General features: G+C 44.9%; 1 protein-coding gene across 1 annotated transcript in view; it reads right to left on the reverse strand.

The window, feature by feature from the left end:
• LOC141122046 (transmembrane channel-like protein 2-B) overlaps positions 1-25,528 on the reverse strand; it is a 177,243-nt gene that overhangs the window by 146,002 nt on the left and 5,713 nt on the right. The window contains exon 2 of the mRNA XM_073611876.1: positions 13,744-13,794. Coding sequence (XP_073467977.1) covers positions 13,744-13,794 — 51 coding nt within the window. The remainder of the gene's footprint in view (positions 1-13,743; positions 13,795-25,528) is intronic.

Here is a 25,528-nt window from a genome sequence, read left to right on the forward strand (position 1 = left end):
TACCATGTTTCCCTCCGATAAAGATTACACTTTCTACTCAGCCCCTCATCGTAAATACTGTAGAATAGATTACTTCTTCCTTACCCAATCGGATCTATCTCTTCTCACGCAGACAACCATAGAGCCAAAGTTCTTATCTGACCACCACCCTATCACGGTTACCCTCTCTTTTCCAGAAACATGCACTAGAACCAAAACATGGCGCTTAAATCCCTCAATGCTTAAAGACCCAGAAACAGTGGCCTACGTACGATCTCGATTTCAATTGTATTTTGCGGAAAACACCACGCCAGAGGTGTCCCCCATTTCCTTATGGTAGGCACATAAATGTGTGATCCGAGGCAAACTCATAGCACTAGCAACAAAAGCTAAAAAGCAACACCAAGAGACAATTAACACACTGATAGTGAAAATCAAACATCTAGAAATATCTCACAAACAATCTCATGCACAGTCCACCCTACAGTATTTATTATCCACACGATCCCTCCTCTTACAGGAGTTAGGAAAATTGCACCAGGACACGCTATATCCTTGGTCAAAGTGTCTTCTATGAGCATGGCAACAAAAGTGGGTGACTTCTAGCCCATATGGTACAGGCTTCTAAGACTACCTCTACAATTCACCATTTATGTAATGCTCAAGGAACACTCACCTCTAAAAATGAGGATATTGCAATCTCAATTCTTATCTCAATATGGCCTGAAAATGATCACATGTCAACAAGCTAAAGAAATGGAAAGTCCCTTCACTGTAAAAGAATTAGAAACCGCCATTAAACAGATGAAACCAGACAAAAGCCCAGGGCCCGACGGATTCACCCTTCAGTACTATAAGTCCTTTTTAGAAGCCCTATCATCTAAGCCAGGGGTGTCAAACTCAATTTCATCGTGGGCCACATCAGCATTATGATTGTCCTCAAAAGGGCCGGTTGTCCCCTTACATTAGATGTCAAGAGCCACCCCACCATCAGAAGTTGAGTCCCCTACTCTCCCTAACATCACAGTGGACCCCCTTTCCTTATGCTGCTGCTGGGAAGAAGCTGGATGCTTTGCTTGAGAGCAGAAAGTAGGGGTCTGGTAGAGGACCAAAGGAGGGCTGGAGCTCTCTTGCAGCTGCAGGAGAGGTAAAAAATGAGTGGAGTTAGCCCGGATCAACCACCAATCTTAATAAATATAAAGACAGGCTTATGTCAGGCAATCAACCGCATAAAGGATGTGGGATACCAGTCAGGGATGTCCTAAAGCATACGAGAAAAAACAAAGAGAATTGATATCTCTCAAGAGGACAGAAGACCCCCAGGCACTGTCTGAAAAAGCAAGCCAGGATTTTATTAAACAAATAAGTAAAACACCACACAAAAATGTTTACAGCAATTCATAGAAAAAGGGGCTATGATGAGTGACTAACACAGGCCCTAACAATAAAAATGACAACATTGTCCTTAAAAACAAAGGGAGCCATGGCTATGCATACCACAAGCACACTCCATTCACCACTCATACACCGATGATGATGATGATAAAAAGCAGTAGGCTGAAGTGACAGGGTCAGTGAATCACTCTTCAGGGACCTGGTATAGCGGGTGTGGGGGTAGTTGTGGATGGAAAGAACAGTAGAAGTCCATAGGCCAATAGAACCTGATGAGAGGGAACAGGAGCTGGCCAGGATATATTCCAAAGGGACACAGCAAAAATGACCGGCAGTAACTGACAGTTCATTTGGTTAAGCAGATAAACATAATGGCATAGCAGCATCAAGCACGGCAAATTGAGCCCGCAGCATCTGGCAGTTCATGCATATAGATGAGAAGATAAATAGCAATGAATAGCAGCAACAAGCAGGAGAAGGGGGAGGCTGACTTAGGAACAGTATGGGAGACATATGGTCATACAGAGGGGGATATTTCTCTCACCACCCGAACAGTGACCAACATCTGTATATCGTCATGCTTATCCCCACCAGGTGGCTTGGAGTATGAATCCGTGTGAAGCTGATTTGCTGCTTGAACAGGTGTGTCCACCGAGCGCTGCGCTCACTGTGCGAAGTAGGCTGGTCAGGTACAGGAGACACCGGTTGATCGTCCATCCGCAGCGTTGCAGGTGGCTCCGGGGTAGTGTGCTGATGTCCCGTGCTGACGCGTTTCACCAGCCAATTAGCGCTGGTTTCCTCAGAGCAGCAGGAGAGGTACAAGGGCCACATGAAATGGCCTGGAGGGCCAGATTTAGCCCGCGGGCCTTGTGTTTGACACCTGTGATCTAAGCTATTATCCACTTATAACGCCTTTTCCAATCCTCAGACATCGCCAGGCAGAATGCTAGAAGCACATATACAGTGGGGACGGAAAGTATTCAGACCCCCTTAAATTTTTCACTCTTTGTTATATTGCAGCCATTTGCTAAAATCATTTAAGTTCATTTTTTTCCACATTAATGTACACACAGCACCCCATATTGACAGAAAAACATAGAATTGTTGACATTTTTGCAGATTTATTAAAAAAGAAAAACTGAAATATCACATGGTTCTAATTATTCAGACCCTTTGCTCAGTATTTAGTAGAACCCTTTTGATCTAATAGAGCCATGAGTCTTTTTGGGAAAGATGCAACAAGTTTTTCACACCTGGATTTGGGGATCCTCTGCCATTCCTCCTTGCAGATCCTCTCCAGTTCTGTCAGGTTGGATGGTAAACGTTGGTGGACAGCCATTTTTAGGTCTCTCCAGAGATGCTCAATTGGGTTTAAGTCAGGGGACTGGCTGGGCATTCAAGAACAGTCACAGAGTTGTTGTGAAGCCACTCCTTTGTTATTTTAGCTGTGTGCTTAGGGTCATTGTCTTGTTGGAAGGTAAACCTTCGGCCCAGTCTGAGGTCCTAAGCACTCTGGAGAAGGTTTTTGTCCAGGATATCCCTGTACTTGGCTGCATTCATCTTTCCCTTGATTGCAACCAGTCGTCCTGTCCCTGCAGCTGAAAAACACCCCCACAGCATGATGCTGCCACCACCATGCTTCACTGTCGGGACTGTATTGGCAGGTGATGAGCAGTGCCTACTTTTCTCCACACATACCACTTAGAATTAAGGCCAAAAAGTTCTATCTTGGTCTCATCAGACCAAAGAATCTTATTTCTCACCATCTTGGAGTCCTTCAGGTGTTTTTTTTAGCAAACTCCATGCGGGCTTTCATGTGTCTTGTACTGAGAAGAGGATTCCGTCAGGCCAGTCTGCCATAAGGCCCTGACTGGTGGAGGGCTGCAGTGATGGTTGACTTTCTAGAACTTTCTCCCATCTTCCAACTGCATCTCTGGAGCTCAGCCACAGTGATCTTTGGGTTCTTCTTTACCTTTCTCACCAAGGCTCTTCTCCCTCGATAGCTCAGTTTGGCCGGACGGCCAGCTCTAGGAAGGGTTCTGGTCATCCCAAACGCCTTACATTTAAGGATTATGGAGGCCACTGTGCTCTTAGAAACCTTAAGTGCAGCAGAATTTTTTTGTAACCTTGGCCAGATCTGTGCCTTGTCACAATTCTGTCTCTGAGCTCTTCAGGCGGTTCCTTTAACCTCATGATTCTCATTTGCTTTGACATGCACTGTGAGCTGTAAGGTCTTATATAGACAGGTGTGTGGCTTTCCTAATCAAGTCCAATCAGTATAATTAAACACAGCTGGACTCAAATGAAGGTGTAGAAGCATCTCAAGGATGATCAGAAAAAATGGACAGCACCTGAGTTAAATATATGAGTGTCACAGCAAAGGGTCTGAATACTTAGGACCATCTATTATTTCAGTTTTTCTTTTTTAATAAATCTGCAAAAATGTCAACAATTCTGTGTTTTTCTGTCAATATGGGGTGCTGTGTGTACATTAATGAGGAAATAAATGAACTTAAATGATTTTAGCAAATGGCTGCAATATAACGAAGAGTGAAAAATTTAAGGGGGTCTGAATACTTTCCGTCCCCACTGTAACTGTTCTACCAAAAGAGGGCAAGGACCCCACACACAAGTATCAAGCTACAGACCTATATCCCACTTAAATGTGGACATTAAGGTATATGCAAAGATTCTCGCTAACAGAATGCTCCCCCTTATCCCTAACCTCATCTCTTTAGATCAAGTTGGATTTGTTCCTGGCAGGGAAGCCAGGGATAATACTATTCCCACATTGAATCTCCATCAATGGCTTACTAAATCTCACACTCAGGGATTTTTCCTCTTCCTTGATGTGGAGAAGGCGTTCGACAGAGTGGCCTGAGACTACATGCAAAAAGGTACTCAAAGCCACTGGACTTAAACCTTGCATGCTTGCTCATATAATGGCATTATATTCCACTCCCTCGGCGAGTGTGAGAGTCAACAGCCACCTGTCGAACGCCTTTACCATAAGCAATGGAACCCGCCAAGGCTGCCCCTTATCTCACCTGATCTATATTCTGACCTTAGAACCCCTTTTGAATAGATTGAGAGCCAACATTGATTTTCAGGAACTGACTATTGGGTATAGAGGTTTTAAGGTCGCACATTCTTCTATCTTTGAGGTCGCCTCGGATCACCCTGCCCAATCTACTGAAAGATATAGAACATTTTGGAAGCTTGTCAAGCCTCAAAATGAATTACTCAAAATCCCATGCCCTGAATGTCACTCTTTCTCTACAGGAATTAAACCACTGCCAGGAATCCTTTCCATTCCTGTGGAAAAAAGATGCTATTATGTATCTAGGCATCCAAATCACAAGCCGACTAGCAGACCTTTACACTCAGAACTTCTTTATGGCCCTAACTAAGACCCAAAGGAACTTTAAGGAATGGATGGGCCTAAACGTCTTGTGGTTTGGTCATTCAGCCTTGGTCAAAATGATTATTCTCCCATGGCTACTCTATCTATTGCAGACCATCCCGATACACCTCCCCCATCATTCTTTACAATATATAGGAAGGCATGCTCTGCATTAATTTGGAGAAACTCCCCTCCACGTATAAAATATACTCGTCTTACACTCTCCAAAGCTAAGGGGGAATTGGTTTAACGGACCTACATAAACATTATTTAGCTTGTCACCTTACGAGAATCGTAGACTGGAATATCCACAAAACAAGGAAGATATGGATGACCCTAGAACACTTCCTTATATCTTCTCCCCTACGCTTATTTCCTTGGCTACCCCATAAGCATTGGCTGAAAGATCTCACGACACATCTGCTCATTAATCCTTCATTGCAGGCTTTTAGAAGGGTGTCAAGGTCCAAAACGTTTGCTTCAGTTCCGGGGCCTTTGGCCATTTTAAGGGGAAATCCAGACTTTTATCCAGGTGAATCTAGTTCCTTTTTACAGCACAAATTGCCTTATGAAGACGTGCTAGCTCATCAATTATTCTCAAAAGGAACCCCTCTCTCCCTTGAAAACATGATAGCCATATCAAAGAATGCCTCCTTTTCTTTTTGGATGTATAGGCAGATCTGACATTTTCTCTCCACCCAAGCTGATAAACCAAATGAACAAGACACCTCACACCTTTTGAATCCCTATGCACTCGCAAACCACCGCAAAGGCATCTGATATGTTAAATATACACCCTCCTTTCAGATGATGCCCCCCCACCCAGGTTTCTTTTACAGGCCACCTGGAGCAGAAATATACAGAAGCCACTCTCTGAAGAAGCCTGGGATACCATTCAGAAATATGCACAAGGGCTCCCTGAACGTTGCAATCCAAGAGAATTGTTACAAGGTTATAACCAGATGGTACAGAACACCCTCACGCCTTCATACATTTTCCCCCAGCATCCCCAACACTTGCTGGAAATGCGGGAAAACTGATGGCACCATGCTCCACATATAGTGGGAGTGTGGACCACTCCAACCTTTCTGGAAGGATGTACATGCTTTCATAGCACATGTCACCACATTCACCCTGGACTATACCCCCCCCCCCCACAATTCCTCCTACACCACACGACCATATCTAAAAGGAATTATTATAAATCACTGGCCATGCACATGGTGAACGCGGCTAGACTTTGCATTGCCTCACATTGGCGTTTTACGCACATTCCAGCGATTAAAGAATGGTTTGCCAGGCTCTCTAAAATAGAGGAGATGGAAGAATTGATCCTTATCTCTCAAGAACGGATACAAAAATTTGTAACCATCTGGTCATGCGGGTCTCACTTCAAAACTACTGAATGCTATCTTCATTATTTTCCCTAAATGGAGTTGGTAGCAATTGACTTGGTCTACCCTTGGGAGACAGATGGCGGTGGGGAGCAGGTCCACTTTTATTGTCTATTACCTTGTACTAGCTCTAGCCTCCCCTCCTTCCTACTACCCCTCCCCCCCCTTTTTTTAATCTTGATCTTTCCCTCTCTCTCCTCTTTCTCCCCCTCTCTTCTTCCGTCCTTGTCACTTGAATATTCTTTGAGCCACACTACTTGTAATGCACAATTACCCCACAAACTATACACAATGGTATATTGTTATCATTGTCCTGACCTGAAACAAATCTTTAGGCCACCTCTTCCCATTGGTCAAATAAGGGTAACCTGCATGGGGGGAGGGAAGGGGGAGGGGGAAAAAGAATAAGTGATCCTCCACCTTACCTATGCTACATTTGTTTTAATATGCAGTTCCTGGTTGCAACACTTCATGTCTTAATTATAAGATGTTTTTCTCACATTTATGCAAGCTTCTTAATCGTTTACTGATTTCTTGTGATCTCTGTTACAATTTGTATGCACCATTCTTATTGCGCTCAATAAAATATTTGTGGGGAAAAAAAAAAGCCCTCATTGTCTGTGTGCTTCTTTTTTGCAGTACCACACTGGATTGTCTTAAACATTTAAAAATGTGTCAAAATTTACAAAAATACGTCAAAACCACAACTCATATTCCCCAGATCCTTTCCCATCTACTTTTATCCATGTATACCCAAAATATTCAAAATATAGAGTTCAGGTATGTGTTTGCTAAACATGGGTCACAGCATAATAGGGAGAAGCATGATACATTGTATCTTGAAATAAGAAGATCTAAGTAACAAATTGATTTTTAGCAGATCACCCTGTGAGGAGTGACGGGTCAATAGCTCTAGTAGCCCCCAGGCTACTTTGCTGGTAGCTCTCACCAACCATGAGATTGAAAGAATGGAAAGGGATGAGGAGACAAGACAGAGTAATTCAGGAGGTTGGAGCCCAGGCAGAGGGCAAGGCAGGTGGCATGAGAATAGTTATTGTCCAGGCTGTGGTCAAAGCAGAAACAAGGCAAGTTCAGTCAGAGTCTAAGCAGATGTCTAGACAGACAGCAGTCAAGGCAAGAAACAGAAATGGTCAGAGTTGGTAACAGGAACTGGAAATGAGAGCAGAAGACACAGCACCAGCCAACAGAAAGGAGGGTGTTTAACCACTCTCCAAAGCAATGATCACACCTCAGTGTAAGGGCCGCACACCAATACATGCTATCACATGCACACCAATGTACGCTATCCTATGCATGCTCATGGCATGTGCATGATCAGTGATAGCCAAAATACCACAAGCCAGCACGTGTGTGCATGTGACACGCTGCAGATGGACAGGACAGGCCATGCCCCTGGCTTTGCATATGCAGATCCTAGAGGTATTGCAACAGTAATATTTCAGGGATAGCTTCAAATATTGTCCAGTGGCTGGACTGTATGTAAGTAGCATAGTTAGACTGCAATATAAAAAAGGAGGTACGAGGCAGGACTTATCTTGCAATAAGCATTAGAATGTATTATCTAAGACAATGGTCACAAATATTTTCTGAGAGACAGAATAGGCTGCAAACATCAAGGAGCAATGCAGGATTTACTCTGCAGCAAATATTAGACATTTAGAAGCTGAAGTTCAACCCTGCACACATTGTGTATTATTTTTACAGTGCCTGGGCACCAGAAAAGAGCTCCACATTTTTAGACACAAAGCGGGATTTCATGTTTTTGCAGAAAACATTAGAAATTTGGCAGCTGAGGTCAAGCTGCGGAAACATTGCGTGGCATCTTTACAATACTGGAGCACCAGAATAGGCCAGAAGAGGTGCTATAATGTGGTAATGGTGGCAGGTATCACTATTATATTTTGGTTCAGGTGACACCTAAAAAGTTTGATTTGTAGCATCATCAGCAGGGATATAAGAGAAAAGGATCTGCTCCAGGTGTTTGGGCCACAAAAATCCAGCTATGAGTAAGCACCAGTAGTTACGTGTGAAACATGTTAGCTGTTGATTCCATCTCTTGCTGTATGGTTTTTAACCAATAAAGAAATTATAGTTGGAGTGTGGCCATCCAAACTGAATTTCTTTTTACATGCTATATCAGCAGGGGTATAGTGGTCATTTGTGATGAAATGGTTCATTTTAAAGTATGTGAGCTGTCTACACTGTGGGGGTGTAGGTAGGGTCGGCCCGACCATGGATCCCAGGTAGCCCTTTAAGGGGGGCGGCAGCTGGCTACACGGGCGCCGCCTACTGCCTTAGCGTGCAGTGACAAGTTGTCTTGTCAGGAGTACCCGCTGGCTGCCGCCACTTAGTCAGCAGGAGCAGGGCCAATCCTGGTCGGCTGCGTACTGCACTGGTTGCTAGAATCGCCTGCCGCCCGGCGTCTATCAACCAGTGACATCAGAGGCCGCGGCCACCCCAGCATTCAGAGCGATCAGCCTTTGCGCCTAGTCAATTAGCTCCACCCACCTCTTCCATCTTTTTCAGCGTGGTTCAGAGCCTGAGGGAAGGGAGCACGTCTGTCCACAGTCCACCTGCACAGCACCTGCCACTGCCTGAGGTGTTGCAGCCTGTCACTGTGTCCATGTTCTATAGGCTCGGCATTGACCCTCACCCTGTCCATTCTGCCACCAATGAGTTCCCCATAGCAGCATTGTCTGCAGGAGTCCGAATCCGAGTACTGTAAGCACTACATACATCACAAGTTGTATGAGACATGAGAGCCTGCGAGGGACTTGCCTTGCCCAGCTCTGATTAACCACTTCAGCCCTAAAAGATTTGCCCCCTTAATGACCAGGCCATTTTTTGCAAAACGGCACTGCCTCGTTTTAACTGACAATTGCGTAGTACCCAAACAAAATTTATGTCCTTTTTTTCCCACAAATAGAGCTTTCTTTTGGTGGTATTTGATCACCTCTGCGGTTTTTATTTTTTACTTTCTGCTATAATAAATATCCAAAAAAATAAAAGAAAACTATTTTTTTCATCAGTTTAGGATGATATGTATTTTTCTACATGTTTTTGGTAAAAAAAAAAAAAAAAATCGCAATAAGCATATATTGATTGGTTTGTGCAAAAGTTATAGCGTCTAAAAAATAGAGGATAGATTTATGGTATTTTTATTATTTTTATTTTTTTTTACTAGTAATGGTGGCGATCTGCAATTTTTAGCGGACTGCAACATTGCAGCGGACAGATCGGACACTTTTGACACTTTTTGGGACCATTGACATTTATACAGCGATCAGTGCTATAAAAATGCACTGATTACTGTGTAAATGTCAGTGGCAGGGAAGAGGTTATAACTAGGGGCAATCAAGGGGTTAAATGTGTGTTCCCTCATGTGTGTTTTTAACTGTGGGGGATGGGACCGACTAGATGATGAGACCGATTGCTGAACAGACAATCACTCTCTACTCCCCTGACAGAACGGAGATCTGTCTGTTTACATTGACAGATCTCTGTTCTATCTCTGTCAGAAACAATCGGACATCGCGGCCACTGGCCACACACATTGGCTCAGACGTCGCGCGCGTGCCCCCTAGAGCTCTTAAAGCAGCTGATGTAAAATGATGGCGATTCACTCAGGAGAGCCAACCTGCCGCAGTACATCTGCCGTGGCTGGTCCTCAAGCGGTTAAAGTGTGGCATTGTGGGGAGACAGTGGGCTGATTTTTACTCAGAGATCATGGCCCAGTGTATTAATATATGTACAGTATATTGTGGCTGTGTGGTACCCCACCAGTGTATGTACCCAGAATTCTCAACCAGACGGGTTGAGGGGCTCCAGGGAGCTTGTAACGTGAAGAGGAAACTGACTTTTCAGTTTTCTCAATATTTACTAAAGTCCACTTTGGGGCCTGGAGCCTGGGGATTTCTTAGAGATCCGGGTGGGATAAAATCCCCAGTCCTGGGTCCAGGTTTTGGGACTCACCGGCACACTGATTGTTCAGGTGTGTGTGGGCTTGATAGCAGAGTCAGGACCATGATTCTGGGCTCCACCCTCCCGAGGAGTCCAGGCTTGCAAGGGAGAACCCAGAGAGTGCAGGTGTGCATTGTGCAGGGGTCTCAAACTGGCGGCCCTCCAGCTGTTGCGAAACTACAAGTCCCATGAGGCATTGCAAAGCTGACAGTCACAAGCATGACTCCCTCCGGCAGAGGCATGGTGGGACTTGTAGTTCCGCAACAGCTGGAGGGCCACCAGTTTGAGACCCCAGCGCTAGAGAGTGCAGGCTGCACAGTGAAAGCCAGGGACCCAAGTCTGAGGGTCAGAGCAGTGAGGGGCTGCTATCTATATGGACGGTGTTGGCAAGGTAATAGTCTGAAGGAGACAGACGAGAGCCTGAAGTGGAAGACCTGAGCAGCACTGCTGTATGTATAAGCCAGGAGGCTGAATTTATCATTATTTTGTATGGACGGTGAAAACCCCCTGTGAGGGAAAACCTTTGATTTTGTTTTTGAACTTTTTCCTAATAAAAGTGGGCCACCAAGCCCTGAAATCGAATTTCTGATGTGGATTGTTCTCGCTAGCGGGTGCTACACTTGAGCTAAACAACCCCCAACTTTACAATATCTACATGTGATTATCTTTTACCTATAGAGAAATTGGTGTAATACCATTTCACTTAGTTTATTTGTGAAGTACACAATACCACCTGAACACATTTAGCATATATATTTTTTCCTTAGGATTTAGCACCAACCTATTTCTATATCTATATTGTGCCCAGGGCTGGACCTACCGTGGGTCCCAGTGGGTCCATTGGCACTCTGGGAGGGGCGGCAGCAGCAACAGGGGCAGACTATCGCTTTGTCCTGGATAGTGCAGTGTAAGGTATCTAAGATCACTACACTGCCGCTGTTCTGATAAAATGACCAACCTTGCAGAATGTGCAACTGGCGTCACTTCCTGTGATGTGGAATCTCCAAACCATGTGCACTGCGCAGGCGCACCGCATCATACATCCCTTCAGTGGAGGACGGTGCACAGAGGAATTTGCCTGACAAAATGCTCGACTGACTACTGCACATGCGCATGGCAGAAATCATCTAACACTTATGATTAGTTGGTAAGAATCTGGTCATCTACTCTGCCAAGTAAAGAAAGTAACTGAGCATGCATGCACGCTACTGAATGATTGTCTGCATATCACATTCACAAACAACAATGATTTTATATATATTTGACAAAATGAAGCAGTAGTCGGTCAAGCATTTTGTCACGCAAATTCCTCTGTGCATCAATGTCAGCCACTGAAGGGATGTATGACGCATTGTGCATGTGCTCAGTCTGGAGATGCAGCTGATTCCACGTCATAGGAAGTGACGCGGGTTGCATTTTCTGCCAGGTTGGTCATTTTGTCACAACATCGCAATGTTAGGGGGTGTGCACATTATTATTGGACAACAACTCCCTCCCTCTAGTGCAGTGTCATCCTGCTGGGGAGCGGACAGTAGGGTATTGTGGGAAGAAGGCGCAGTTTGCTGGGTACAACCATGCCCATCACAGCATATGCTGCCGAACGCAGCACAGTAGGCAGAGAGCGGCTTTGTCCTTGCATGTAGATCGTAGCACTACACCCGCCCCCTGCCTGCAAAGTTCACTGTACTATTCCCTCAGCAAGAGTAGAGTGGAATAGGCAGAGCACATAAGGTTGGGAAGGCATCAGCTATTAGTGCTTTCTTGAGTGATTGTAGATGCATACTACTTTCCTGGTGCCTCCATGGCAGCATAGCAATGGTTGGTTGCTCCGCCCCCGACCAACCCACAGGACCACTTAAAACTCTATAAAAAAAAAGAGCTGTCCCCCCCTCAGGCATTCTTTTTTCTGTCTTTATTCCTGCAGGATCACCACTGACCACTTAACTGCCACCACTGACTTGTGCAAGATCTCGGAAGAACGTGATCGCTCTAATTATATTATAATAATAGAAACCGTTCCATTCCAACTTTGATGCTTATAGATAAAGTTTGTTCATTCTTTAGCGATGGAGAAATACTTAATCAAGTCTGGAACTCTGAAAGAGAAACTGTTAAATGAAAAGCAAGCGAAAGTACAAATAAGATTACAATCTCTTCAATCTGGTTTGCTCTCCAAAGCGGGCACATCCTTCACATTAAATTTAAAAATAAATATGTGTGTAAAAATGAATACGTTTTTCACCACAAAAATGGTTAAATTTCTTCAGGTGTGCCGTGAAAAATTTCAGATTTTTTTGGTGCACCGCAAGACAAAAAAGTTTGAGAAACACTGGTATATGCAGTAAAAATAACACAGAATGTATCTCAAAAATGTTCTGGGGGGTGAATCCCTTTAGGTTTATCTCTAGTGTGAGTGCTGCAGTGGGTAGCAAGTTTGCTTCAGGCATGGGCTAGGGACCTAGAAACTGTGAAAGATAAAGGCAAGAAAGGGGAGAGAAGCACCAGTTTATTCCTAGGGCAGCATTATTTTTTTGGGATAAGCAATTTTTGACTCACCATAAGGGTCAAACTGGCGGTTTCTGTTCCCATGCTGGACGTGGCAAGCCCTCACCTGCTGAGCACTATGTGAGTGCAATCCATTTTTGTCAATAATTGCTTATCCCAATAAAATAATGCTGCACTAGGAATTGCCTGGTGCTTCTCTCCCCTTTCTTGCTTTTATATTGACTAAAATCATTGAATTTCCATGTTCTGTGCATTGTGGGGGACCAGATATAGTGAATGCAGGGTCTTGGGTTTAGTAACTCTTTAAGTTAAGATGCGACTAATTCTATTTACCATTTGGTCAAAAATTAAGGGTATTTCTTCAAATGTTCATCTAAATTTGTGGGATAAAAAATTTAAGATGGCCATACACAGCTCAAATTTTGGCCAAATCATGCTGAATCTGCCAAACGTCAAGTCATTGGTGGCCCTGTTGGCATTAACTGGCTCTACAAAAGGGCCAAAGCAGAAAATTGACACCTAAACAGTAACTGCATACTATCGCAATGATAGCTGATAATTGGGAAAAGAATTGTTTTAGTATCTAGAGTATCTAGTCAGTTGCTGTTTGAGAGAGTGAAGTTCCACTTTAAAAACTGACCACACTAGGGATGAGAGCACAGCATTGTCAGTTTTTTAGCTGTGCTGGTAGCTAATACAATGATCAGACTTGTGCTGACATGCCCCCCTCTACACAGCCACTCACTGGGAAGATCAGTGTGATGTGGTTTCTCTTATACAGCTGAGAACGGAAGGAATAGGATCACTTATATAAAAAGGGTATCTATAATGTTTTTTTATACGTATACATAAATGTTTTGCCTTCCATTTCTATCTGAAAGGTGAGGGCTTGCATATTCTTTAAGAGCTGAACAAAGCTGTTTTAAATGTGCATGTCACCATATATAGTTCAAATAGTAAATTAAAGATATATACCTACAGCCCATCTTTTAACATTAATAATGTTTAGTAAAAGTAATTTACAGTACATAACTGCTTTGCTTGTAATCTGTGCTAACTAGGCGTAACATGTCCGGTTATGTGACTTACCCTCACTTTCTTCCGCAGAGCTGTCCGCATTTCCATCAACATCCATCCCAGCTGCAAAGAAATCAGTCAATTAATGTGAATTAGAATTTTTGTATTTATTTGAAGTTATTCCTAATTTTAACATTTACGATAATGGATTACCTTACCATTGATTCTTTAGTTTAATGACAGCATCTTTATTATATTTATCAGTATTATTCTAAATAGCATCCACCCCCCAAAAAAAAGTATCATGTAAGAGTATTTGTTTGTTTTTTCCTACATAATGGTATTAAGACCAGTCATAATCATTTATGTTCATCAATCTTCCAAAAATGTTAGCAAATGTCAATGTCTGCAAATGAGTATTTATCCATATACTTTTCTTTAAGAGGTCAAATGAGCTTTTATGTAGATGTAGCTAGGTGGATTCACCTTCAAGGTCACTGTATCACTAGGGGACTTTAGCAGTAAGCTCTGTTATAGCTCTTATGCCCTGTACACACGATCGGACATTGATCGGACATTCCGACAACAAAATCTATCTGATTTTTTCCGATGGATTTTGGGCCAAACTTGTCTTGCATACACACGGCCGCACAAAGTTGTCGGAAAATCCGATCGTTCTGAACATGGTGACGTAAAACACGTACGTCTGGACTATAAACAGGGCAGTAGCCAATAGCTTTCGTCTCTCAACCAGTTCAGCCACGGAAGGATTTACCCCCTTCCTGACCAGAGCACTTTTTACAATTTGGCACTTCGTCGCTTTAACTGCTAACTGCGCGGTCATGCAATGCTGTACCCAAACGAAATTTGTGTCCTCTTCTTCCCACAAATAGAGCTTTCTTTTGATGGTATTTGATCACCTCTGCGGTTTTTATTTTTTGCGCTATAAACGGAAAAAGACCGAAAATTTTGAAAAAAAATGATATTTTCTACTTTTTGTCATTAAAAAAATCCAACAAACTAAATTTTAGTCATACATTTAGGCCAAAATGTATTCGGCCACATGTCTTTGGTAAAAAAAATGTCAATAAGCGTATATTTATTGGTTTGCGCAAAAGTTATAGCTTCTACAAACTAGGGTACATTTTCTGGAATTTACACAGCTTTTAGTTTGACTGCCTATGTCATTTCTTGAGGTGCTAAAATGGCAGGGCAGTACAACCCCACCCCCCCAAATGACCCCATTTTGGAAAGTAGACACCCCAGGGAAATTGCTGAGAGGCATGTTGAGCCCATTGAATATTCATTTTTTTGTCCCAAGTGATTGAATAATGACAAAAAAAAAAAAAATTACAAAAAGTTGTCACTAAATGATATATTGCTCACACAGGCCATGGGCATATATGGAATTGCACCCCAAAATACATTCAGCTGCTTCTCCTGAGTATGGGGATACCACAGGTGTGTGGGACTTTTTGGGAGCCTAGCCGCGTACGGGGCCCCCGAAAATCAATCACCGCCTTCAGGATTTTTAAGGGTGTAAATTTTTGATTTCACTCCTCACTACCTATTACAGTTTTGAAGGTCATAAAATGCCAAGATAGCACAACCCCCCCCCACCCCCCCAAATGACCCAATTTTAGAAAGTAGACACCCCAAGCTATTTGTGTCACAATATAAAATATTCCATGGACTCGACATGCCTCTCAGCAAATAGCTTGGGGTGTCTACTTTCCAAAATGGGGTCATTTGGGGGGGTTTTGAACTGTTCTGGCATTTTATGCACAACATTTAGAAGCTTATGTCACACATCACCCCCTCTTCTAACCACTTGAAGACAAAGCCCTTTCTGACACTTTTTGTTTAGATGAAAAAATTATTTTTTTTTGCAAGAAAATTACTTTGAACCCCCAAACATTATATATTTTTTTAAAGCAAATGCCCTACAGATTAAAATGGTGGGTGTTTCATTTTTTTTCACACAGTATTTGCGCAGAGATTTTTCAAATGCATTTTTTTGGGAAAAAAACACACTTTTTTAAATTTTAATGCACTAAAACACACTATATTTCCCAAATGCTTGATGAAATAAAAAAGATGATCTTAGGCAGAGTACATGGATACCAAACATGACATGCTTTAAAATTGCGCACAAACGTGCAGTGGCGAAAAACTAAATATATTTTTAAAAGGCTTTAAAAGCCTTTACAGGTTACCACTTTAGATTTACAGAGGAGGTCTACTGCTAAAATTACTGCCCTCGATCTGACCTTCGTGGTGACACCTCACATGCATGGTGCAATTGCTGTTTACATTTGACACCAGACCAACACTTGCGTTCGCCTTTGTGCAAAAGCAGGGGGGGACAGCAGTGCTTTTTTTTTTTTTTTTCTTATTTTTTTGCTTTTTTATCTTATTTTTAAACTGTTCCTTTCATTTTTTTTAATCATTTTTATTATCTCAGGGGATGTAAATATCCCCTATGATAGCAACAGGTAGTGACAGGTACTCTTTTTTTGAAAAAATTGGGGTCTATTAGACCCTAGATCTTTCCTCTGCCCTCAAAGCATCTGACCACTCTAAGATCGGTGTGATAAAATGCTTTCCCAATTTCCCAATGGCGCTGTTTACATCCGGCGAAATCTAAGTCATGAAATGCTCGTAGCTTACGGTTTCTTAGGCCATAGAGATGTTTGGAGCCACTCTGGTCTCCGGTCAGCTCTATGGTCAGCTGGCTGAATCACTGGCTGCATTCTCAGGTTCCCTGTTGGGACAGGAGAGCCAGAGAAAAACATGGAAGACGGTGGGGGGGCATTCCCTCCCACTGCTTGTAAAAGCAGTCTAGAGGCTAATTAGCCGCTAGGATTGCTTTTACATGAAAGCCGACCGCTGGCTGAAAAGAATGATACCAAGATAATACCTAAACCTGCAGGCATCATTCTGGTATAACCACTCAAAGTCCAGCAACATACCAGTACGTTGCTGGTCCTTGTTGGGCATATACTGTAATCGAACGAAAAAAAAGATTGATTGGTGGGTGTGCCCACCATTAGAATATCTCCCTTCATCCACCCACTTCTAATGATAGGCATACATGCACCATTTATATATGCCGAAGCGTGGGGGCATCCGCCCCAAAAGTTAGGAGCAAATCGCTCCTCCGCCCCTGCTGCCCCCATGCTTCGGCATATATCACCTCTGCTGGAGTCACGGCTTTATATATCGTGGGAGCAAACGCTGTTGCTGTCAAGATAAATAAATCCGCGCTGCAGCTGAATGGCGTACCTGAAGACAAAAAAATGGTTAACAATAAAACACAGTAAACAGTAAAGTATAAAAAATTGCATACCTGAAAAGCAAACATGATAAAACATAATAACAATAAAACATTGCAGAATAGAATACAGTAAAAAAGAGCAGAACAATAGAGAGGGAATAGAGAGAGAGAACAATAAAACGACAACTATTGTGTTTTTTTTTTTGTTTTTTTTTTACACTTTTTTTGTAACTGTAACTTTTATAACTGTAACCGGTTCCAGGTTCGGGTCTCTCAAAATGCGATGGCATCTTGGGAGACCTTGTGAAAGTGTGCCTAGTCTGTGCAATGCTGTACCCTACGCTAATACTCAACTAGTGTATGGTAGCGTTCAAAACATTCACCAATGCAAAGACCAGGATTGTCAGGACAGGAGGGACAATAATAGCGGGTGTCACGCCTATATCCGCGCTTGCTGCAGACATGACATCTTTTTTGGGGGGTTCGTTGGGTAGGGGTACTCGGGAGGACATAAAGAAAATGCCTCTCATGCAGCTGACTGCATTTGGTTGGGGATGTGAATGGGGGAAGTACAGGTGCTGCAGAAGCGGTGGGTTCCCAATTAGGATTGGTGAATGCAGCAGGAAGGGCATTATGGGCACGACGGGCCTGTGTTTGTCTTCTTCTTGGTGGCAGCGGTACACTACTTGTGCTTGCCACCTCACCAACTTGAACTGCACTTATGGGACTCCCCTACGTCACCAAGTGTTACTGCAGTGCTGGTTTGACTATGACCGGGGTGTATTAGGCCGCTGATGCTTGGCAGTTCACCAAAACGCTACCAAAAAACTGTTAGCGATCGCAGGGATCAGGCCTTACTCTGCGAACGCTGCAGTTATGCATTTAGTGTTTTGTAAGTGACAGTGATCGATCGATACTGCACTTGGGTGGGTTGGGCTGGGCCGGGCGGAGGGGCAAAACACAGGTGCTAGCAGGTATCTGGGCTGATCCCGCTAACACTGCATTTTTGGGACCCCTAAACTGCTGGGGACACTAGTATAGATCTGATCGGATCAGATCAGTGGCGTTGTTAGGTGGGTGCGGGGGGTGCGGGCCACACCGGGTGACACCCGCCAGAGGGGTGACACCCGTAGGTAGCGGCATGCACCGCTTACACTGCCCGCTGCCCTGATCTGCTCCTCCGGACTTGCGCTGTGTCCCTCAGCGCAGCGGACTGAAGCCGCCTCCCCCTCCTCTCTGTTTACATTTCCACAAGAGGAGGGGGAGCCCGAGGGACACACACGGCTGTGTGTATCATCCGCGCTGTTCTGAGGTCTGTAAACTTTATGTATGTGTGGGTGCAGGGGGTGTCTATGCTAATAGGGGCTCTGCACTGAGGGGGGGTGTCTATGCTAATGGGAGGCTCTGCACTGAGGGGGGGTGTCTATGCTAATGGAGGCTCTGCACTGAGGGGGGGGTGTCTATGCTAATGGGGGGGCTCTGCACTGAGGGGGGGTGTCTATGCTAATGGGGGCTCTGCACTGAGGGGGATGTCTATACTAATGGGGGCTCTGCACTGAAGGGGGATTCTATACTAATGGGGGGCTCTGCACTGAGGGGGGGTGTCTATGCTAATGGGGGCTCTGCACTGAGGGGGATGTCTATACTAATGGGGGCTCTGCACTGAGGGGGGATGTCTATACTAATGGGGGCTCTGCACTGAGGGGGGGTGTCTATACTAATGGGGGCTCTGCACTGAGGGGGGGTGTCTATACTAATGGGGGCTCTGCACAGAGGGGGGATTCTATACTAATGGGGGGCTCTGCACTGAGGGGGTGTCTATACTAATGGGGGTCTGCACTGAGGGTGTGTCTATACTAGTGGGGGCTCTGCATTGAGGGGGGTGTCTATACTAATGGGGGCTCTGCATTGAGGGGGGTGTCTATACTAATGGGGGCTCTGCACTGAGGGGGGGTGTCTATACTAATGGGGGCTCTGCACTGGGGGGGTGTCTATACTAATGGGGGCTCTGCACTGAGGGGGGGGTGTCTATAATAATGGGGGCTCTGCACTGAGTGGGGTGTCTATACTAATGGGGGCTCTGCCCTGAGGGGGGATTCTATACTAATGGGGGGCTCTGCACTGAGGGGGGATTCTATACTAATGGGGGCTCTGCACTGAGGGGGGATTCTATACTAATGGGGGCTCTGCACTGAGGGGGGATTCTATACTAATGGGCAGGGGTCTACACTGAGAGGGGGATTCCATACTGATGGGGGTCAGCACTGAGGGGGGAGTATGTACTGATAGGGGGGTCTGCACTGAGGTGGGAGGTTGATACTGATGGAGGGGGGTCTGCAGACTCTGCACTGAGGGAGGGTGTCTGAACTGATGGGGGGTCTGCAATAAGGGAGGGGGTCAGTACTTAGTGGGGGGTCTATACTGAGGAAAGGGGGTCTGCACTGAGCGGGGGTCTATATTAATGGAAGGGGGTCTGTACTGAGGGAGGGGGGCTATATTGATGGAGTGGGGTCTGTAGTTAGTGGGGGGGGGTCTGTACTGAGGTAGTTGGTGGAGGAGGGGGTGACACCAATTTTTTCGGCACCGGGTGACACCAACCCTAGTGACGCCACTGGATCAGATATTGATCCGTTCAGATACTATACCACTAAGGGAGGTGTATGCTGCGTGCATGGGTGTTAGCGGTACTGGCGCTATCCTGACGCTGCCTGGGGCGACGCAGACCCTATCTGACCTTAAAACCTAACTTATATCACCGTCGGGCAATTAGGGGGCTAAACCTTTATTAGGTAATAAACGGCGGGTGCCCTGACACTATAAAAAAATAAACTAACTAACCAGCGTCACTCGTAACAGTTATACGGTGATCACTGGTGAAAGGGTTAACTGGGGGCAATCAAGGGGTTAAAACCTTTATTAGGTAGTATATGAGGGTCCCTGTTGCTAAAAAACGCTGACGGCGAACCTATATATTTACCTTCCTAACTAGCATCACCAGTGACACTAATACAGCGATCAGAAAAAGGATCGCTTAGTGACACTGGCAATGGGGAGTGATCAAGGGGTTAAAACTTTATTAGGGGGGGTTAGGGGGGTATCCTAGACCTAATGGGGGCTAACCCTAACTGCCCTACCACACTAACTGTCACAAACTGACACCAATACAGTAATCAGAAAAAAAAACTGCTTGGTGTCACTGTGACAGGGGGGGTGATTAGGGGGTGATTAGGGGGTGATTAGGGGGTGATCAGGGGGGTGATAGGGGATGTAAAGTGTGCCTGGTGTGTTTTACTGTGTGTGTAGTATTGTGCACTCACATCGATGTCTTCTCTCCTCGGTGCCGGAACGGAAAATACCGAGCCGAGGAGAGATGGCATCACTTCCTCTGCCGCTGTTTACTATACAGCAGCAGAGGAAGATTGCCATTGGCTGGGAGCGATCGCGAGGGGGTGGCCACGAATGGATGGCCTCCCCCCTCAGCACGGATTGCTTGGGGACCGAAGCCGATCGCCTCGGGCATACGTTACTTTGCCTGCCCGTGCCATTCTGCCTCAGTATATCTGCGTGAGGCGGTCGGCAAGTGGTTAATTTATTCTGAGCATGCGTGGCACTTTTTGCGTCAGATTTGTGTACACACGATCGGATTGGATTTTGTTGTCGGAAAATTTTATATCCTGCTCTCAAACTTTGTGTCGGAAAATCCAACGGAAAAAGTCCGATGGAGCCCACACACGATCGGAATTTCCGACACTTGTAAGAAGAGGGAAATGTCTCCTGCAAGCAAGAGAGGCAAAACCCTATGGCTTGGAGATGCAGGGGAGTACAGCTCATGGCAGGAGAGCAAAGATACAAAGCAAGCCATTGCTTAACCACTTCAGCCCCGGAAGGATTTGCCCCCTTAATGACCAGGACATTTTTTGCCATACAGAACTGCATCACTTTAACTGACAATTGCGCTGTCATGCGACGCTGTACCCAAACAAAATTGACGTCTTTTACCCACAAATAGAGCTTTCTTTTGGTGGTATTTGATCACCTCTGTGTTATTATTTTTTTGCGCTATAAACATAAAAATGACCAACACTTTTTTTTAAAAAACATTATTTTTTTACTTTCTGCTATACTACATATCCAAAAAATATATATAAAAAAAGAATTTATTCATCAGTTTAGGCCAATATATATATTCTTCTACATATTCTTGGTAAAAAAATAAAACTGCAATAGGCGTATATTGATTGGTTTGCGCAAAAGTTATCGCGTCCACAAACTACAGGTGGGATTTAGGAACTTTTATTTTTTTAATTTTTTTATTGGTAATGGCGGTGATCTGCGATTTTTAGTGGAATTGCATACAAATCTGACCCCAAATGACACTTTTTGGGGACCAGTGACCTTATTACATTGATCAGTGCTATAAAAATGCAATGATCAATGTAAAAATGTCACTGGCAGGGAAGGGGTTAACAATAGGGGGTGATCAAGTGATCAAGTGTGTCCCCTGGGTGTGTTCTAACTGTAGGGGGGATGGGCTTACTGGAACATGACAAAGATCACTGTTCCCGATCACAGGGAACAGTAGATCTCTGTCATGTCATCTGGCAGAACGGGAATCGCCTTGTTTACATAGGAAGTTCCCCGTTCTGCCTCTCCTCACACTCCCCCAGTGGGCGCGCCCACTATCCTCCTTGCACAGAGCGACGTACAGGTACGTCAAGGACGCTATGCTGACAGCCACCTTACACACCCATTTAAAGTGTTGTTAATGGGGAACACCCCAGAAAGCTGTATTACCAGGACTGTGCTGAACTGGATGCTGCCGGCAGTTACAGAAAGTGATCATCTGAGCCATGTTGGCCAAAAAACTAAAGTTGTTGGGGTGTTTCACCCTGAAGAGCAATCTGTGGACTTTGTTGAAGTTCTATAGTTAGGAAAGGGGGTGGCATTCTCAGCGAGAATGGGGCCTGCTTTTTCATGATGTAAATAATGTAGACATGTATAGGATGTCTTTACACTTTCATGCTGCCCTTGGCTGAGGATCAGTTCAAATCACTGTGTACATATTGCACTATGTTCCTATAGGGTAGGATGCATTTGCATTGTTTTGATTTTTCTCTTTCAGGTGTTGCTGTGTTGGTGCGTCTTCCTTGGCTAAGGAGAGACAGGGATCTAGCTGGATAACAACACTAACCCTCTTTATATTTGTTACCACTGTATATATTAGATGGATCGTTAGGTGGCAATACTGTTGCTTTACTTGACTTCAAAAATGCACATAACTATTTTTAATACTTGAATGTCATACATGACTAACTATTTGAATGTGGTACGCCACACACATTATTTCATATTGTAATATTGTTAACTCTTTCCTTGTTTCCCCACCCATCCCAGTTTTTACCAGGACATTCGCTCTCAGGCTTTGGAGCTCAAATTATTTTTATGCAAACTCTGAAACGTAGTTTCTTGGGCAGGGGGAGGATGTAGCACCCTGTAGTTTAGGCAGGGAGCTCCTCACAAATTTACTTGCCAGGAGTAGTTATCCTGGTTGATTGATAGAGATCTATTGATTTCTCGCTGTTTAACCTTGTTGCACTTTTCTCTTCTACCATTAGGTAGCCGGGTACTTGGTGGTACTAGACATGAGAAGGGCAACCCGAGGTGAAGTTATGGGTATTTCAGCCAATGGGTAGGGGTTTTCTTGAATCCCTTGGCCTGCTGGGAGAACCTATATATTCGTGTGGCGTCAGGTGATCTATGTTCTGTGCCACCTGGACAGCTGTCTGGGTAGACGTGTGTCCTGTGCCCCAGGCTGCTAGTCTGGAGATTGGGCCTATCCTTTGGGCATCAGGCTGCTAGGCTGTGTGTGGGCCTATCCAGAAGTAAGAGAGCAGTACAGGGTTGGAATTGCGGCTTGCAGTGCAACCAGAAGGGACGGTTCTGCAGGCCGGAGAACCTGTCAGTGGTTGGAAGTAGAAAGGAATCTGTCACCACAAAGGGACCACCCATCTTACTACCAGGGACCACAGTGAGTAACTGAAGCAAGTACCGGAGCAGCATTCTCCCCGAACGGGCACGGTGGGGAATCGGGAAACTTCAGGCAGTGATCAAGTCAGGAACCCAACCAGCAGAGGGGACGCTTGCAGAGCAGCCTTATGTGTCAAGCTAGGGATGAGCCGGTCAGCAGGGATGAAGCTTGAGAAGTATCTGGAGTGCTAAGCTAGGGACCAAGCACGGGAGCGTGGGTGACGCTTCAGGGAGATACCACCGCAAAGATTGGAGGAGCTCAAAGGATTCAGAGTTAGTGAATCAGAGGGTCTAGTGAGAGACCGGGAGCTCAAGTGTTGAAGAACTACAATAGGCAGTTGTAGTGAAGCTGGAACTGTTACGTTTGAGTTAGGAACTTTTAAAGACTGTTGCCATAGGAGACAGTATTCCTGCATGTGCAGATGTGGTGCCTTGCTGGGGCCTTTCCCTGCACGGCTGTTCTCCTATTGAAGTCTTGGAGTCTGCCAATTGAATTTACAGCTACTTAAGGGTGTCCTGGCCCTAACCCTCTTTTCCCCAAAAACACAAAAAGGACTCTTTTACATCCAAGAAGTGTCTGGCGCCCAATAACTTTGTCCACCTTGCACCCACTATGCCTCACAACCCACCACATACAGAAGGATGTCAGCTATCTTTGGCCTGGAAAGTTCTCATTAGACTGGACAAGGCCAGAGACCTTGCTACAACCACAATACTGGCGGTGCAGCTGTATGATCAAGTAACACTGAAGTTTCCTTTTGAATGTGTGATCATTTTTAAAAGATTGATATGGCTGCATAATTTGCAACCTATATAGTTGCAAGGCTTTGTTTCCTTGTCTGTGTCCCTGTTAGAATAAAGTTACCTGTTAATTAAAGTGACTGTAAAGTCTATTATTTTATTAAAATATTATATAAACATATAAATATAAACAGGTTTATCCTTATTTGCTCTGTGCAATGGTATTGCACAGAGCCACCCCTTACCTCCTCTTCTGGGTTCCTCGCTGGCCATCTTGGCTCCTCCTCTTCTGTGTCTACCCCCATAGCAAGCCACTTGCTATGGGGGCAGACATGCAGCCTCCCGACCCAGGCTATGTGTGTCAATAGACACACACAGCGCAGCTCTCAACCCTGCCTGCCTTCTCTGCTTACTGGATTTGACTGACAGCAGCAGGAGACAATGGCTCCTGCTGTTCTCAGAAAAGCCTGTAAGACCAGGAAGAGATGGAGAAAAGACCTGCAGTGGGGCACAGCGCTGGATCGATACAGGAGTCAGGTAAGTGTTATGGAGGGGAAGGGGGAGCAGACAGTGGAAGGTTTTTTTCTTAGCTTTAATGTGGTGAATGCATTAAGGTAAAAAAAAAAAAGAAAAACACTTTCAACTTTAGAAGCACCTAAATGTATGTTCTCAGGTGGAGTCGTTGCCTGAAGGCTAGCATTGGGGGTTGTTGAAAGATTTTCTTGATTATGATGGGTTGCAGCTTTTTGATTACCTTTTGTCTTATCCCTTCTATTGCTGGATTGTATGTGGTTACTAGAGGTACACAGCTATTTGTTTTTTCTCCTTTGCGTTGTTTTATAGATTTTCTCTTTAGGTTTTCATGGCACCATTTATGCTTAAACTCATTGTTTTGTTGCTGTAACATTTCTTCTGGAAGGAATCTGCTAGTACTCCAAGAAGTTTATAGGTGGGGCCTGTTTTAGGTACCTTGTATTGGGAGAAAATACTCAAACACAGTATATATAGCACTTAAATCATATAAACATGCAAATATGAAATATGTATATACAGGGCTTTTTTCTCAAACAATAGGTGCTGGAACTCAACCATGACCCCCTAAATTCCCTCCCACACACACATGGGCGTCCGCAGGTAGGGGCAAGGGGGGTCAAGTGCCCCCCCTGGATCGGATCTTAAATTCAGTAAAGTTGTGTCACTATCGAGGTGCGGCCAGCCCGCACCCGGGTGCCACCTGCCAGTGGGGTGACACCATAAAGGTGCTGTCAAGCCCACCCATCAGTGTAATCTGACTTCGGGCTCTTTTCCCTGCTCAGGCTACCAGAGAACTCTGCGGTGCTGTGACAGGAGAAAGGCGAGCTGCGGGCTGTCCGAGGTTTCCCCTTCTTGCCCCCCCTTTCTCCTGTCAGGGAGAAGAGACGAGGTTCCCCGCCCAGCTTCCTGCCTGCTCCGTTCCTTCCCTATTGGCCATAACTGAGGGCCAATCAAAGGATACTAGGAGAGCATCATGGGACATGTAGTCCCAAAGATTGGCGGCCCCATTTTCCACAGGGAGGAGGCTACAGCTTGATCAAGAGAGAGATTGAGAGACTGCAGCCTGGAAAAAAGCTACAGGAGAGAGTGTTACAGGACAAAGAATGAGTAGTGTGTTGGGCGGAAGCCAGAGAGACCCACCAGAGAGAGCCACGCTGCCCAGCGCCACCAGAGAGAGCCACACTGCTCAGTGCCACCAGAGAGAGCCACGCTTTCGAGCGCCACCAGAGAGCCACGCTGCCCAGTGCCACCAGAGAGACCCACGCTGCCCAGCGCCAC

This window comes from Aquarana catesbeiana, linkage group LG01 (assembly GCF_042186555.1).
Source record: "Aquarana catesbeiana isolate 2022-GZ linkage group LG01, ASM4218655v1, whole genome shotgun sequence".
Lineage (NCBI taxonomy): Eukaryota > Metazoa > Chordata > Amphibia > Anura > Ranidae > Aquarana > Aquarana catesbeiana.